The sequence below is a fragment of the Arachis duranensis genome, chromosome 1 (genome assembly GCF_000817695.3).
Source record: "Arachis duranensis cultivar V14167 chromosome 1, aradu.V14167.gnm2.J7QH, whole genome shotgun sequence".
NCBI classification, from domain to species: domain Eukaryota; kingdom Viridiplantae; phylum Streptophyta; class Magnoliopsida; order Fabales; family Fabaceae; genus Arachis; species Arachis duranensis.
The window spans coordinates 27,875,005-27,893,205 of NC_029772.3; the positions used below are offsets into that span (position 1 = coordinate 27,875,005).

Below are 18,201 nucleotides of genomic sequence, written 5' to 3' on the forward strand. Positions count from 1 at the left end.
CTCTGTTCAGAATTCTCTGTCTGTTGCTGAAAAGATGATGGAAAAGGCTTGCTATTGCTGAGCCTATTTCTTCCACCATTATTAAAGCCTTGTTGAGGCTTTTGTTGATCCTTCTATGAGAAATTTAGATGATTTCTCCATGATGAATTATAGGTGTTTCCATAAGGTTCACCCATATAATTTACCTCTACCATTGCAGGGTTCTCAGGATCATAAGCTTCTTCTTCAAAAGATGCCTCTTTAGTACTGTTGGATGCATGTTGCCATCCATTCAAACTTTGAGAAATCATGTTGACTTGATGAGTCAACATTTTGTTCTGAGCAAATATGGCATTCAGAGCATCAATTTCAAGAACTCTCTTCCTCTGAGGCGTCCCATTATTCACAAAATTCCTCTCATAAGTGTACATGAACTGGTTATTTGCAACCATGTCAATAAGTTCTTGAGCTTCTGTAGGAATTTTCTTTAGGTGAATGGATCCACCCGCAGAATGGTCTAGTGACATCTTAGAGAACTCAGATAGACCATAATAGAATATATCTAGAATAGTCCACTCTGAAAGCATGTTAGAAGGACACCTTTTGGTCATCTACTTGTATCTTTCCTAAGCTTCATAGAGGGATTCACCATCTTTTTGTTTGAAAGTCTGAACATCCACTCTAAGCTTGCTCAGCTTTTGAGGAGGAAAGAACTTAGCCAAGAAGGCCGCGACCAGCTTATCCCATGAGTCTAGGCTATCTTTAGGCTATGAGTCCAACCATGTTCTAATTCTGTCTCTTACAGCAAAAGGGAAAAGCATGAGCCTGTAGACTTCAGGATCTACTCCATTAGTCTTAACAATCTCACAGATCTGCAGGAACTCAGTTAAAAACTGGTAGGGATCTTCTGATGGAAGTCCATGAAACTTGCAGTTCTGTTGCATTAGAGCAACTAGTTAAGGTTTCAGCTCAAAATTGTTTGCTCCAATGGCAGGGATTAAGATGCTTCTTCCATCAAACTTGGAAGTAGGTGTGATATAATCACCAAGCATCCTCCTTGCATTATTATTTTCGGCTGCCATCTCCTCTTCTTTTTCGAAAGTTTCTGTAAGGTTGTCTCTGGATTGTTGTAATTTAGCTTCTCTTAGTTTCCTCTTCAGAGTACTTTCAGGTTCAGGATCTGCTTCAACAAGAATATTCTTGTCCTTGCTCCTGCTCATATGAAAAAGAAGGGAACCGAAAATAATAATAGGGATCCTCTTTACCACAGTAGAGAGATTCCTTTATGTTAGTAGAAGAAGAAAGGAATAGAAGAAGGAAAAAGTAAGAATCCAAACACAAGGGTGAAGATAGGTTCAGATTCTTGAGATGAGGAGAAGTATTAGTAAATAAATAAATAAATAGAAGAAGATGAGGGGGAGAGAATTCGAAAATAATTTTAAAAAAGGGTTAGAGATTTTCGAAAATTAAGAGAAGAAATAAAATTAAAATTAAAATTTGAAACAATTAATTAATTAAAAGAATTTTAAAAAGGGGTGAGAAATTTTCGAAAATTAGAGAGGGAAAAGTAGTTATGTGGTTTTGAAAAAGATAAGAAACAAACAAAAAGTCAATGAGTAAGTTGAAAATGATTTGAAAATCAATTTTGAAAAGATAAGAAGATAAGAAGTTAGAAGGGATATTTTGAAATCAAATTTCTGAAAAAGATATGATTTAAAAAATATGATAAAAAGATATGATTAAAAAGATATGGTTGAAAAAGATTTAATTTTTAAAATTAAAATTGATTACTTGACTAACAAGAAACTAAAAGATATGATTCTAGAATTTAAAGATTGAACCTTTCTTAACAAAAAAGTAACAAACTTCAAATTTTTGAATCAATCCCATTAATTGTTAGTATAATTTTCGAAAAATAAGGATAAAATTAAGAAAAAGATTTTTGAAAAATATTTTTAAAAAATTTTGAAAATTAATAAGAAAAATGAAAAAGATTTGATTTTTGAAAAAGTTTTGAAAAGATAAGATTTTTAAAATTGAAAATTTGACTTGACTTACAAGAAACAACTAAATTTAATAATTTTTGACTAAGTCAACTCAAATTTTCGAAATTTTGAGAGAAAAAAGGAAAAGATATTTTTTATTTTTGAATTTTTAATGAGGAGAGAGAAAAACACAAAATTGACTCGCAAGATAAAAATTATGAATCAAAACACATGATGCATGCAAGAACACTATGAATGTCAAGATGAACACCAAGAACACTTTGAAGATCAAGATGAACATCAAGATTTATTTTTGAAAGATTTTCAAGAAAAGAAAAACATGCAAGACACCAAACTTAGAAATTTTCAATGCTTAGACACTATGAATGCAAAAATGTATATGAAAAACATCATACAACACAAAACAATAAAATATGAAGATCAAACAAGAAAATTCATCAAGAACAACTTGAAGATCATGAAAAATACAATGCATGAATTTTCGAAAAATGCAAGAAAAAGATGAACATGCAATTAACATCAAACTTAAAAATTGACTCAAGACTCAAACAAAAAACACAAAATATTTTTGATTTAATGATTTTCTAAATTTTTTTCATATATATTTTTTTGTTTTTCGAAAAACATATAGGAAAAAGAAAATAAGAAATTCAAAATTTTTAAGAAGAATTCCAGGAATCTTTCAATGTTAGTCTAAAGCTCTGGTCCAGGAATTAGACATGGCTTAATAGCCAGCCAAGCTTCAGCAGGGCATTACATGCATTGTGGTGATTAGTTGAAGCCTCAGTCCAAAAGAATTTAGACATGTCTTTACAGCCAGCCAGGCTTCAACATGCTTCATGAAACTCTAGAATCCATTCTTAAGAATTTTGAAAAATTTTCGAAAACAGGTGAGAAATTTTTTTGAAAGATTTTTGAAAAATTTTTGAAAATAAAACAAAAGAAAATTACCTAATCTGAGCAACAAGATGAACCGTTAGTTGTCCAAACTCGAACAATCCCCGGCAACGGCACCAAAAACTTGGTGCACGAAATTGTGATTTCTAACAATGGCGCTCAACTTGGTATGCGCGTTTATAACTCAGCACTTTCTTCACAACTTCGCACAACTAACCAGCAAGTGCACTGGGTCGTCCAAGTAATAAACCTTACGTGAGTAAGGGTTGATCCCACGGAGATTGTTGGTATGAAGCAAGCTATGGTCATCTTGTAAATCTCAATTAGGCGGATAATAAATGGTTATGGAGTTTTCGAATAATAATAATAAATAAACAGAAAATAAAGATAGAAATACTTATATAAATCATTGGTGATAATTTCAGATAAGTGTATGGAGATGCTTTGTCCCTGTTGGATCTCTGCTTTCCTACTGCCTTCCTTCAATCCTTCTTACTCCTTTCCATGGCAAGCTGTATGTAGGGCATCACCGTTGTCAACGGCTACATCCCATCCTCTCAGTGAAAATGGTCCAAATGCTCTGTCACAGCACGGCTAATCATTTGTCTGTTCTCGATCATGTCGGAATAGAATCCATTGATTCTTTTGCGTTTGTCATCACGCCCAACAATCGCGAGTTTGAAGCTCGTCACAGTCATTCAATCCCGAATCCTACTTGGAATACCACAGACAAGGTTTAGACTTTCTGGATTTTCATGAATGCCACCATCAATTCTAGCTTATACCACGAAGATTCTGATTAAGGAATCAAAGATATATGCGCTCGGTCTAAGGTAGAACGGAGGTGGTTGTCAGTCACGCGTTCATAGGTGAGAATGATAATGAGTGTCACGGATCATCACATTCATCATGTTGAAGTGCAACGAATATCTTAAAACAAGAATAAACTGAATTGAATAAAAAATAGTAGTAATTGCATTAAAACTCGAGGTACAGCAGAGCTCCACACCCTTAATCTATGGTATGTAGAAACTCCACCGTTGAAAATACATAAGTGATGGTGGTCCAGGCATGGCCGAATGGCCAGCCCCCAAAATGTGATATGAATTCGAAAATAGGGAGAAGGACCTGGTCTAAGGACTAGGCGTCCAAAGATGTGGTCAAAAGACCGAATGGTCAAAAGACCGAATGGTCAAAAGACATCTAATACAATAATAAAATGTCCAATTTATACTAGACTAGCTACTAGGGTTTACAGAAGTAAGTAATTGATGCAGAAATCCACTTCTGGGGCCCACTTGGTGTGTGCTTGGGCTGAGCTTGAGCTTTACACGTGCAAAGGCTTCTCTTGGAGTTGAACTCCAAGTTGTAACGTGTTTTTGGCGTTCAACTCTGGTTCGTAACGTGTTTTTGGCATTTGACTCCAGAATGCAACATGGAACTGGCATTGAGCGCCAGTTTGCGTCATCTAATCTCGAATAAAGTATGAACTATTATATATTTCTAGAAAGCTCTAAATGTCTACTTTTCAACGCCGTTGAGAGCGCGTCATTTGAAGTTCTGTAGCTCCAGAAAATCTATTTTGAGTGCAGGGAGGTCAGAATCCAACAGCATCAGCAGTCCTTTGTCAGCCTTTTATCAGAGTTTTGCTCAGGTCCCTCAATTCCAGCCAGAAAATACCTGAAATCATAGAAAAACACACAAACTCATAGTAAAGTCCAGAAATGTGAATTTAGCATAAAAACTAATGAAAACATCCCTAAAAGTAGCTAGATCCTACTAAAAATTACCTAAAAATAATGCCAAAAAGCGTATAAATTATCTGCTCATCAATGGCGTAGGCGAATTTTTCTATCTTTTGATAGTTTAGTTCGGCCCCTTGTAGAGCCTTGCTGATGAACTAGATGGGTTGTTGCCCACGTTCGTCTTCTTTGACTAGTGCTGAGGCTATTGCCCGACTTCCCACTACGAGATATAATATGAGTGCTTCTCCTTCCCGTGGTCGGGTAAGAATGGGTGGTTGCCCCAAAATTTTTTTGAAATCTTAGAAGGCTTATTCGTACTCTGTTGTCCATTCAAACCTCTTCCCCTTCCTTAATGTTGTGTAAAAGGGGAGAGATCTTATGGCTGATTTGGCAAGAAATCTGGACAGGGCTACCAGTCTTCCGTTGAGCTGTTGTACCTCTTTGACACAGGTCAAATTTTTCATGTCGAGTATAGCCTGGCATTTATCTGAGTTTGCCTCGATTCCTTTTTGTGTGAGCATAAAGCCCAAGAATTTGCCAGCCTCTACTGCGAAGGTGCACTTTGCGGGATTAAGTCGCATACCGTGCTTTCTTATGGTGTCGAATACTTTGGTGAGGTCGAACAACAATGATTCCTCACTTTGTGTTTTTACCAGCATGTCGTCTACGTAAACCTCCATGAGTTTCCCGATATGGTCAGCAAAGACTTTGTTCATCAGTCTTTGGTAGGTAGCTCTTGCATTTTTGAGTCCGAAGGGCATAACTATATAGCAATTGTTTGCCTTTGGGGTTAGGAACGAGGTCTTCTCTTGATCAGGTGGGTACATTGAGATTTGGTTGTATCCTGAATAGGCATCCATGAAAGATAGGTACTTGTATTCGGAAAAGGCATCCACTAGAGTATCTATGTTTGGGAGCGGCTAGGGATCTTTGGGCATGCCTTATTGAGGTTGGTGTAGTCAGTAAACATTCTCCACTTGCCATTTGACTTCTTCACCAAGACAACGTTGGCTATCCATAATGGGTATTTGACCTCCCTTATAAACCCTGCCTCTAGTAAAGCTTGCACTTGCTCTTCCACAGCTTGGGATCTTTCTGGCCCGAGCTTCCTACATTTCTGTTGCACGGGCCGAGATCCCGGGTATACTGCCAGCTTATGGAACATTAGCTTGGGATTTATGCCGGGCATGTCTGCTGCCTTCCATGCAAAGAGATCAGCATTATCCTTTAGAAATTGTATCAGTGGCTCCTTTAGGTCTCCCTTTAAGGTTGCCCCAATATTTGTTGTTTTATCGTGGGCATCCCCGATATGAACTTCTTCGATCTTGCATTCAGGTCGCGGTCAAAGTTCCTCGCGAGCTCGAACTCCCCCTAGTTCAATGGTGTTGATTTCTTCTCCTCTAGGATTGCCTTTAAGGTTCAAACTTTCGTTGTAACAGCGTCGCGCGAGTTTTTTATCTCCTTTTATCGTGGCGATTCCTTCTAGAGTTAGGAACTTCATGCATAGATGTGGAGTGGAGACAACTGCGGCGAGTTGGTTTAACGTTGTCCGACCTTTGAGGGCGTTATAAGCTGAGCTCACGTTGACTACAATGTAGTCTATGCTTAGTGTCTTCGACCGGGTTCCTTTTTCGAAAGTTGTATGCAGTGAGATGTATCCTAGTGGTTGAATTGGGGTGTCCCCCAGTCCGAACAAGCTATTTGGATACGCTCTGAGCTCTTTTTCTTGTAGGTCGAGCTTGTCGAAGGCAGCTTTGAACAAGATGTCTGCGAAACTCCCTTGGTCTACCAACATTCGGTGGAGATTAGCGTTGGCGAGTATGATAGTAATGACCATGGGATCATCATGCCTCGAGATGATTCCTGTTGCGTCCTCTTGGGTGAAGGTAATAGTGGGGAGGTCAAGTGACTTCCCCCCTTCTCCGACATGATATACCTCTTTAAGGTGTCTTTTGTGAGATGATTTAGAGATCCCATTCCTATAACTCCTCCGTTTATCATATGAACATGTCTCTCAGGGGTGTGAGGTGGGTGTTCACCTCGTCTGACCTCTTCATCCCTTCTTCTTTTTCTTGGTTCATCCACTTTATTAGCTAGATATCGATCTAGTCGCCCTTCTCTTGCCAATTTCTCTATGACATCTTTAGGTCGAAGCATTCGTTGGTAGAGTGTCCGTAGATTCGGTGGTATTCGTAATACTCTGTCCGATTTCCCCCTCCTCTTTTGTGTTTGATAGGGCGCAGTGGTGGGATCTTCTCAGTGTTGCATATTTCGCTATATATATCTACAAGGGACACTCTTAGTGGAGTGTAGTTGTGGTATTTTCTAGGTTTTTCAGTAGACTGGTCGTCTTTTTTCCCGCATGTATATATGCTCTGGCCAGACTTAACTTCGCGAGCTGAGCCAAAAGCTTTGTTATCTGTATCTTGGCACTCTTCTTTTATATATCTATGTTTTACTTTACTCTTATCTCTTTTGGTTTATGTTTATCTCTTACGTAAGTGATGCGATTTTCTGTTTAACGCTTTTGATTTAACTTTTGTTTCAAAAGCTCCTAGATAAAACTCCTTCATACCTATATATACTATTTTACTTTTAGAGGTCGTAATACCTCGCCACCTCTATTTTATGACTTAAGCATAAGACTGTGTGTGATAGGGTGTTACATTATGGTATCAGAATAGTTCATTCTTATAGAACTTGAAGGATGGACTGACTATGCTTCTAAGCATACTCTGGCTATGTGTATATGCTATTTAGGATGTCTGCTTGACATATATAGCATAAACGTTCATGAGCATACTTTTGGAGAATTGAAGCACTAGACTTGAGATATTAAGACTGGTCACCTTAATATTAATTGTTTGGTGTGGACAAGACCCAAAGGGTGTCTTTGACGCGAGCGAGGTTATACGGTTGATTTTAAAGCTGCTTTGGATAATATGTTTGCTATTGTGTGAGCTACTGCTAAAGGGATGGAGTGAACAAACTAGGAATGACGAAGGAGGCAGTAATAGACTTGGTGGTGGAGCCACCCAAGGAATTTGAACTCGTGCAGCTAGAGTAAAGGTCAATGGCTTTTAGTTAGAGAGGTAAAAAGATTCAAGGAGATGTTTTGGTGGAAGCGAGTGAAGATTTGAGTTCATAGTGGTTTATAATCAGAGTGGCGCTATAGAAGCACGGTGATTTTGATGGCTCTAGGGTAGTAGTGACGAGGGAAAGGAGACTTGGAATATGGGATGGTTTTGAGGATTGATGTAGGATCGAGAAATAGAAAGTGTGAGTGCATAGTTTAGGTTATAATGGATTGACCCAGATTAAGAGATTGAGGAATTGGTTGGTGTTTGATATAGTCGAGAAGGAATTGATGTTTAAGAACTCTTGAAGGGTAAGAAAGTTTGTAGTCATTGAGAAAGAGCTAGACGAAACTAAGAGTGAAATAAATGGGTATGACCTAGGCTTGAATTGGGAATAGGGTGTTAAATTGATGTTGGAGAATGGCAAAATCAATGATAAGATGTCGGTTGAATATGAGGGAGCGTATATGGGGATTTGAGAGCGAATTTTCAAGGGCAAAAATTTTTGTTATGGGGTAGGATGTAAACCCCGAGTAATTAGTAAATAATTAACTAATAAATTAATTATTATAAAAAATTAGAAAATTAAATTTTATAATTTACTGAGGTAGAAATAATTAAAATATGAATTTTAACACTAATTTTAAAAGTTTTGGCCCAAAAATTGGCGGAGGAGTGACGAGGGCAGTTTTACCAGAGTTTTGAAAGATTAGGAGAAGTCGAGAGGTTGAGAGAATGAATTGGAATTATGTTAGTAATTGAGTTAGAACTAAGAGCCTTAGAAGATTGCCTTGTTTATGGTTTCCAGTTTAATCTTTAAGGTTTCAATCTGAGTGTCGGAAGTTCTAGAACCACCTCTGACTTTTCTGGGACATTATATGTTAGTTATGTGGGCACCGTTACCATGCTGAGAACCTCTGGTTCTCACCCGATACGTATTTTGTGGTTTTCAGATGCAGGACGCGAGGCTCCCTCACTAAGGCATACTGGAAGCTTTCTGCAAGCGAAGAACTCTACCCGTTTGGGGTTTTATTTTGGTTTTAAATGCATATGTACATATTTATATATCTCCACTGTATATATGTTATGTTTTGTCATTCTTAAAGGTTGACTTGGAGAAACAGGTTCTGTAAACAGTATTTTGGGTATTTTTTGGTTTCACATGTATATATGTATATATGTATATATGTATATATGTATATATGCGCTGGCCAGACTTAACTTCTCGAGTCATGTCAGAAGCTTTGTTATCTGTATCTTGGCACTTTTCTTTTATATATCTATGTTTTGCTTTATTCTTATCTCTTTTCGTTTACGTTTATCTCTTATGTGAGTGATACGCTTTTCTGTTTAACGCTTTTGATTTAACTTTTGTTTCAAAGGCTCCTAGATAAAACTCCTTCATACTTATATATACTATTTTACTTTTAAAGGTCATAATACTTCGCCATCTCTATTTTATGACTTAAGCATAAGACTCTGTTTGGTAGGATGTTACAGTATTAACGCCCAGCTATTTCAAATGCCAATTTTTTGCCGCTGCTAATGCTAACATTACTCGTAGAATAATCATTTTGATAACTTGACTAAAAGTATCTTCATAATCCACTCTTACACTTGAATGAATCCTTTTGCAACTAGCCTGACATTGTGTTTTCTATGGTTCTATCAAGATTGAATTTTACCTGAAAATTCATTTATAATCCACTGCCTTCTTGCTTTTTGAGAGTTTAGTGAAACACCAAGTCTTGTTTTGACCTAAAACTGTCAATTCAGCTTGTATTGTCTTTTTCCAATATCCAATTCAATTCAATCCAATCCAAATCGTTTAAAATTAGATTCGATCGAAATTTTTTTTCTAAAAATAATCTAATCTAAATTATACCACAAATAAAATTAATATTCAAATCCAAGGAATTTGAGTCAAAACTGATCTAGATGCATGGGGGACACCTTTAGTTAGAGTGGTTGGATGACCACAGACTTTCAAAACCTTGTATATTACCGTTTAGTAGTTTGCATGATATTACCGAGTATGTACCAAAATACCCCTTAAATCCTAGCGTTAGCAGGCGAAGCCAAAATAACCGACGCCCCAAAACACACCGCGCCGGTCCATTTCCTATTTCCCTGTTCCCAGCCGGTCATCCCCCTCTCAACCCTCAGGCTCAGCTGTCCCTCCCTTGGCTCCTTCGTCCCTCTGCTGCCCTCCACATTCCGAACCCTAACCGCCACCCGCCCCAACTCCACCGTCGATTGAGGAGCGACGACGATGATTTGGCTGTAGTGACGACCTCATCACTCTACGGAAGAGGTAATTGATGTAATTTATCATATTTGGGGTTCATGTATTTGGATGGGAGGACCTCAAACATGATCGCTAGCTAATTATTAGTGTTGCCATAATCCCAGGCACACCGTACGCACGAATTATTTTATATGATTATCAGGTGCATTTGAGTTTGTTTTGAACAAAAGTGTTCCCTTTCTTATCTCCTAGAAGAAAAATAATAGAAAGAAAGAAGGTTATCAAGAATTAGAAACTGAAAGAAGCATTGTGATGATTTGATTTAATGGAAATAAAGTTTAGAGAGGGATGGTCACTGCCATAAACAGCAAACTTGTATCATTATTGCTTGGTATATAATTCTGAACACACATGAATAATGTCCAAGTAACTAGTTTTAGCTTCAAGTTTTCATGCTTAAGAAAACTGAAGCCAAGATTATCGTGAAATTGAAAATTAGTTAACGTGCCACTGAGTACCATTAAACTTTGTTATGCTACCACGAAGAGATGGTATCCCTAGTCACTGTGCATTGTTCTATTCTTATCTTTATTGTGTTTTAAGGTAAATTGAACGATACAGTGTACTTAAAATAATAGGATTAAGTTCTCTTACAATGCCACATCAACTATCACTGAAATACAAAACAAATTTTTCATCATTTTTGTTTATTTGTTTATTTTTGGTTGGTGGGGGTAAGAAGCACTATCCTTGTTGTTCCCTCTGCATATCATTGTCGCATGCATCCTTTGTTTTGGTTTACTAGGACTGGAGTTTAGATTTTGGAGCACTTTGCTAGAGTCCTGTACTGAGTTTGAATACCCTTCTTGGTTATCACTTCGATATCGTAATGCTACGTATGTTAGTTAGATCAAACCTTCTAATCTTGTTTCATGTCAATTTTAATTTGAATATAGTTACCAATTAGAGTTTATCATTATGGCATCCTTTCAAGTGGCATTCCTCTGTCTCAGTTCACTCTCTCTTCCATTTATGGGTGTAGATGGTATGGGTTGGTTGGGATGGATGAGCTAGATTCAAACCTGGCCCAATCTTTTCTTATGAAGCCATTTTTTAATACCTGGGCACAACTTGATTGTAACATGAAAGATGTCTGGTTCAGATTTGTTGACCTGATATTTAATCAGTGTATGAGTTTGAACCTAATTTAAAACAAAGAAATAAATTTTTAGAAGACAGAAATGAAATTGATGACATTATACAATACAAATATCAAAATAAATTATTTCAAGTGCTGTGTTGTGGTTTTAGTGCAAGTGACTCCTCACTGTCAGTTTTGAAATGTAAGATAAAGCATGATTTGTTTGCTAATTGGCTTACTGGGAGCTGTGTAAGGAATTGTTTCTGTTCTCTGCATTGTCAACATAGTGGAATGAATAGGTGTGATGCCAGATTCTTAGCATAGCAAGCTTTTTAGCCCCTAATGATGTCCTTATTCTGGTTTTTAATTTGGATTGCAATGATGTTATTATCTGATGATGATTAGGCTTTTGGTATATTTGTTCATCTATTGGAAGCCCTAAATGATTGAAATTTATGATATCCTTTCTTTCTGGCAATGATGAGACTCAAAAGCAGTTTTACTTTGTGCTTTAGAGTTTTGGAAAATGTGTGGTGATTATATGCATTTCACCCACTTATTTTCACTCTTTTCACTTATTCCTGGGTCATTTTTCATTGATAAATGAATAAGTGATAATGTTTTGTGTTGTGGCAGGTCATGGCTACCAAGAAGATAATTGCAATATGTCAGTATGGAGGTCAGTTTAAAACTGACAAAGATGGTTGTTTGTCATATAAAGGCGGTGATGCTCATGCTATTGACATTGATGATCAAATGAAATTCAACGAGTTCAAAGGGGAAGTATCAGAAATGTTTAATGTCAATGCTGATAGCATGTCCGTAAAATATTTCCTTCCCGGAAATAGGAAGATTCTTATTTCAATTTCCAATGACAAGGATCTCCAAAGAATGGTTAAGTTTCATGGGGATTCGAGTATTGTTGACATCTATATCCTTATAGATGAGCTAGTTGCCCATGAGGTGTCAAACAACATGCCTGCCAGTAGGTAGATTTCTTTGTTTCTAAGCTAGTGTCTCAATGTATTTATGGAGCGATCTAGATTTTTAAATTTGGAATTGTTGCATGTGCAGGTCAAGCAGAACTACTTTGTCTGAAACAGTGGTGCCAATCAATACCTCTCCAACACTTGATGTTATGCATGATGTCATAGATGACACCATCCAGCCAATGATTCCAATCGATGCTCCACCTGACGGTGTTGATGATAGCAATCAAATGGATATGCATATAGACATTCCTATTGAAGTTTCTCGTGTTCTCCCCATTGAATCCTCAAATGATGAAAAGCGTGCTAAAGGGGCACAACAATGGCAGAATACTATAACGGGTGTGGGTCAAAGGTTCAACAGTGTACATGAGTTTCGGGAATCATTGCGGAAATATGCAATTGCTCACCAATTTGCCTTTAAATATAAAAAAAATGATAGCCATCGTGTGACTGTCAAATGTAAAGCAGAAGGTTGCCTTTGGAGAATCCATGCGTCAAGATTGTCAACTACTCAGTTGATATGTATCAAGAAAATGCATCCAACTCATACTTGTGAAGGGGCTGTGGGAACGACAGGGCATCAAGCAACTAGGAGTTGGGTGGCCAGTATAATAAAGGAGAAACTGAAAGCTTATCCTAACTATAAGCCCAAGGATATTGTTAATGACATCAAACAAGAATATGGAATTCAGCTTAACTACTTCCAGGCTTGGCGGGGGAAGGAGATTGCAAGGGAGCAGCTTCAGGGTTCATATAAAGCAGCATATAGTCAGTTACCTTTCTTTTGTGAGAAAATAATGGAGGCCAATCCCGGAAGTCTAGCTTTGTACACTACAAAGGAAGACTCGAGCTTCCATCGTCTCTTTCTATCATTTCATGCTTCTTTGCATGGTTTCCAACAGGGTTGCCGACCGTTGATTTTCCTTGATAGCATTCCATTGAAGTCAAAATACCAAGGAACCTTGTTAGCAGCAACAGCTGCCGATGCTGATGATGGTGTATTCCCTGTTGCTTTTGCCATTGTTGATGCTGAATCTGATGATAACTGGCATTGGTTTTTACTTCAGCTCCAATCAGTGCTGTCAACATCTTGTCCCATAACGTTTGTTGCAGGCAGTGAGCACAGGCTAAAAGATTCAATTGCCGAGATATTTGAAGGCTCGTTTCATGGATACTGCCTCCGATACTTAACTGAGCAACTATTTAGAGACTTGAAAGGACAGTTTTCTCATGAGATAAAACGGTTAATGGTCGAGGATTTATATGCTGCTGCTTATGCAGCCAAACCTGAAGGCTTCCAAACCAGTTTGGATAACATTAAAAGTATTTCTGTAGATGCTTATAATTGGATTGTGCAAAGTGGACCTGAGAATTGGGCGAATTCATTTTTTCAGGGTACTAGGTATAATCACATGACATCAAACTTTGGTGAACTGTTCTATAGTTGGGCTTCAGATGCAGATGAATTACCAATAACACAGATGGTTGATGTGATAAGAAGTAAGATCATGGAGTTGATTGTTGCCAGAAGAGAAGCATCTGATCAATGGGTGACTAGGCTGACTCCATCCATGGAGGAAAAGCTTAGTGCGGAAAGCCGGAAAGCTCATTCACTTCAATTTGTATTATGTGGCAGCAGCACGTATGAAGTTTGCGGTGACACCAATGAGGTGGTCGATCTTGACCGATGGGAATGTAGTTGTAAAGCCTGGCAGCTGACTGGTATACCATGCTGCCATGCTATTGCTGTTATCAGCGGTGTCAACCGGAGTGTGTATGATTTCTGCTCTAGATTTTTCACAAGCGAGATATACAGATTGACTTATTCAGAGGCTGTGCTGCCAATTCAATATGTAGATGCGCCTGCTGCAAAAGATTCTCAGCTTTTGGTAACAGTTACACCCCCTTCTACCCGACGACCACCAGGCCGACCGGCAACAAAGCGATATGGCTCTGAAGATGTAGTCAAGCGCCAACTCCAATGCAGCCGATGCAAAGGATTAGGGCACAACAAGTCCACTTGCAAGGAGCAATCATAGTGTTAGATACCCTAGGTGTAGAGAAGATTCGGTCTTGTATCTAGTTCACTGCCCTTACTGTCTTTCACTCTACTCTATTGAGAATTAATTTAACTATTTTTCTTCTAATTTTCTTGACAGAGTTTCAGCACATTATGGGCGGCACAGGGAACTCTTGAATGGACTGCAAAAAATAAATTGTTCAATGAAATAAGGGAAACATACTAGTTTTATGGTAGCCAAAACTAGCCATGATTCTTTCTGCGGTAGTATTATTACTAAAATTCTAGTCTTAAGAACTATTAGCGAATTTGTACAACTTTGATGGCCAAGGATTTGGCGTCCTTTTCTGAAGGATGGCGACAGAGGGGGAAAAAAAAAGAGCAACGGAAACAAAAGAGACTATGGAAACAATAAGACAGAGATAAGGGATTGATAGTTATTTTCCCGGGTTCGTCTAAAATTTTTGAGCTTATCTAATGCACCATAAAATTTAAAGTATTGGATTAAATTGATAAAAGATCTAATAGTTCAAATTTAATCCATAAATAACTCATTAAAAATTATACTAAAAGAATAAGTCTTTTGATATTTTAAATTTGTCCCAAATATTTGATAGAGATTCAACAATAAAACTCTAGTTTCGGCAAAGGTTGCTGCCACTGAAGACCTTTCCTAGCAAAAAAAAAAATCCTTTCGACAACCTTAGGGAATAACTCCGGCAACAGCTCTTCCTCTTTCGTTCTTGGTTGCATGATTGTCGACGATGAGGAAAATGACTAGTGAGTACCTATTAATCTTCTTCGGTTCTTTAAAGAACGATTACAATGGACTCCGTAACCTAGAACAGTGAATAATTTCAGATTATGAACTGGATTAACACTTTCAACATTTGTTCGCATTTGAGTTTTTGTTGTAACATATTTGAAAATCAATTGTTTTTGGAGGATTAACAACATGTATGTCAGAGAACCTATTGGGGGAAAATGATGGTGTTGCTAATGAAGAAATTGATGTGAATGACTCAAATATTATCTTGAGTTGGAAGATTTGATTACTAGGCCAACAGATTGGGTTGGTTCTGCATCTGCTGGTGGCTTGGTGGGGCAAACTAGTTGAATCTTTACATAAATGAATGCGTTGACAATGGTAATAACACTCAAAACTAATCAAATCATTTTGTTTGATTTTGAGTAATCTACATCACATCCATCATTGTTGTTCTATTTTGACTATGTGTTGTGTGCATTTGCAGGTTGCAAGAGGGTGTTTGTGCACATCTCTACTACAACCGAAAGGAAAAGAGCTCAATATTTTAAGGCTCTTTAATTGCTAGCTTCAAAAGCAGTGACCACATGACTCCGATGCTTGCGCCAGTTCCTTGTGTTTCCTTTGTTTGCTTGGTAGTAGGACTCAGTTATTGGTTTCTTCTGCGTGTAGGAATTCGCATATGAGCCTGTTCATACCTTAGCCTCGTATGTTGAAGCAGTTCCTAATTAATAATCTCTGGTGTAATATACTAGAGAATGCTTTTGTAAAATTCTAGTAGCTTGGTTTATCAAAGAAGGATGTAATAGGAAATGAAAACAACGCTAACTAGTTTAAGTGGCTACTGCTGCACAAGTAAACCTCCATCTTCATTGTAATAGTGCGACAAATGTAACACAAGAAAAGAATTTACGTATCCATTTTATTGTTCTAGGTTAATAAACAATTTTCTGGAAACAAATGTATTCCGAAACAAATATAGACCAAGTTAGTTGTGAATCTGGAATCATTATTTTATCTATAAACCAGAAAGATAGTTAAGGGTCTATATACAGATATGCAAATCATGAATGGAACATTGCCTTAGCTATGAAGTTATAGAAAATCAAGAAAATACTTTGTAAAATAAACCAGTCATCTACTTACAGCAGAAGAGGACAAGGTACCATAAGAGAGAGCAAATGTCACCAAGGGTCCTGACGATTCCAGTCCAAACATGCTTCTTGCTGTCATTTCATGATTTTTCGCTCCCTTTGAGAAGTCTGCTTTGGAATTTAGCAGCAAGATAATGGTTAACTCTCTATTCTCATCTATAGAACATCTAGTAAACTGTTAAGTGAACAAAGGACTTACAAATTTCCAATGGTAAGGAAGTCTTAGAATAAAATGCTCTATTTTGTTTGTTGGATTCAACATGTGCCCACCAACATTGATTGTTGCCTGTGTAACAAGAAAAACCTAGTAAAATTTTGAGCAAAACATGTTTTGTGCTTGTTTCAAACTTCTGTTTAAAGTGGTTTTACAACTAAAATCTTTTTGTATGGAAAGAAAAAGCTGAATACTAATTGACCTAAGAAGCTACAATTTTCGGCTTTTACAAAGGCCAAGAACATGATTTTTTTTTTTTGGGACATTAGAACATGATTGTTTCAAATATTCTGATTATTTTCGAGAAAATTAGACAAAACAAACACACTCTCAGTCCAACAAACAAAATACATTTCCATTCTAGCCATAGAAAACAAAATTCTCTTAGTAACTCCTCAACTCAAATGGCAGCACCAAATCTGAATAAACAAAACAAAAAAATAATTGAATGAAATCAATGAAACAAATTCATACAAAAAACCTAAACAAAAAATAAATAGAACAAAAAAACAATTGAATGAGTTCAATGAAGCAGATTTATAAAACAAGAACATAAAAGGCAGAAAAAAATAAAATCAATTAAGTAAATTTATACCTGAGGCTACATTGGAACTCTGGAAGTGGAGAATGAAAGGGAGACGGAGCACTCCGGTGCTGATAACGACTCAAAGAGATAAGAGAGAAGTTAGAAGAGAGAAGAGAGATACTAAGAATGAACGATGGGAAGAGACAGCCTAAGAACGATGCCGAGAGATGGGCTGAGACCGGCAGCGAGTGTTGCGCTGGACGGCAACGACAGAGACCAGAGAAAAGTAGAGTAGGTGGCAAGGGTTCTATGGATAGATAATTGGCGAGTTGCACTTATTTTGTCACTAATTTTTCAATTGCTATAATTTGGTCCTCCAGATTAAAAAAAGTGCACCACTATAGTCTCTTCTCAATGCCGTTAGTGACGTAATTCAAGTTTTATCAGGTTGGACATATTAAAATGACGTTGTATAGATTTTGCCGCTAAAAAGGCACTAAAGGATATCATTTCAGGGTTTGAACAATACCTAAAAGGGATGGGTAAGGTTTTAGTATTGTTCAAACCCTCAAACAACGTCGTTTAATACCTTCTTTAGCGTCAAAACGCATACGACGTCATTTTAATATATCTAACGTAGCAAGACTTGAGCTATGTCACTAACAGTGTTGAGTTTTGGTGACAGAAGATACATGAAGGACTATATTGGTGCACTTTTTGAATATAGAGGACTAAATTGTAGCAATTAAAAAATTAGGAACCAAATCAGTGCAACTCGCCAATCTTAGAAATCATGGCGGGGCTTAATTCAAGAAATTAGGATTCCACTGGATAAATTTTAAAAATATTTGTGATAAATATAAAAAAAATAATAATTATATTAAACCTCATATAGATCATATTTGTAAATTATTTTTTGTCCACATGAAAAACATTTAAAAGACTTGAGCTTACTAAAAATAAATCCTATTTTTTCTATTAAACTTTTTAAGAGATCTGTTATTACTTATTAGCAATATAAGTTACCGGAAGCATTTTTCATATTAGATCATTAAAAAACTTTCTATTGATAGCTTAGATCAAAGGAATAAATAAAAAAATTAATACTAAAAATTATCGTAGACTGATTTTTTTTATATTTTTTTAAACAATAAACAAAGTAAATCACTTACTTTACTTGAATGAATAAAGTTTTACAATTAAATAAAATATTAATCAAATCCAACTAAGTTATTGTAATCATTTTTCACATTACATACGCATCTTTCGTTGCTTTTTCTTCTGGAAATGGATTCTCTCCATTTTTTTAACACTTGAGAGAATAAAATGTGATCTCTTACCTTTAGTTCTATAAAAGTGGGACCAAAAAAATATATAGGGGAGAGAAAGTAATAAAGGGTGAGATTAAACACTGGACGCCATCCAGTTTTTTTTTT

General features: G+C 36.8%; 1 protein-coding gene and 1 non-coding gene across 4 annotated transcripts; both read left to right on the top strand.

Moving 5' to 3' along the window:
- Positions 1-560: 560 nt before the first annotated feature.
- Positions 561-668, top strand: LOC127742779 (small nucleolar RNA R71). The gene has a single exon (XR_008004184.1). It is a non-coding gene; the product is annotated as a small nucleolar RNA R71 (small nucleolar RNA).
- A 9,021-nt stretch (positions 669-9,689) lies between these two features.
- Positions 9,690-14,372, top strand: LOC107483276 (uncharacterized). Of its 3 annotated transcripts, XM_021139325.2 has the most exons (4): positions 9,690-10,018; positions 11,730-12,082; positions 12,168-14,139; positions 14,245-14,372. In XM_021139325.2, the coding sequence occupies exons 2-3, from the start codon at positions 11,733-11,735 to the stop codon at positions 14,122-14,124; spliced, it is 2,307 nt and encodes a 768-aa protein (XP_020994984.2). In that variant the 5' UTR covers positions 9,690-10,018; positions 11,730-11,732; the 3' UTR covers positions 14,125-14,139; positions 14,245-14,372. The 3 variants fall into 3 exon arrangements, with proteins under 3 accessions (XP_020994984.2, XP_020994985.2, XP_052109293.1); XM_021139326.2 differs by having other exon boundaries at positions 12,168-14,372; XM_052253333.1 differs by lacking the exon at positions 9,690-10,018 and having other exon boundaries at positions 11,934-12,078; positions 12,168-14,372.
- Positions 14,373-18,201: the final 3,829 nt, after the last annotated feature.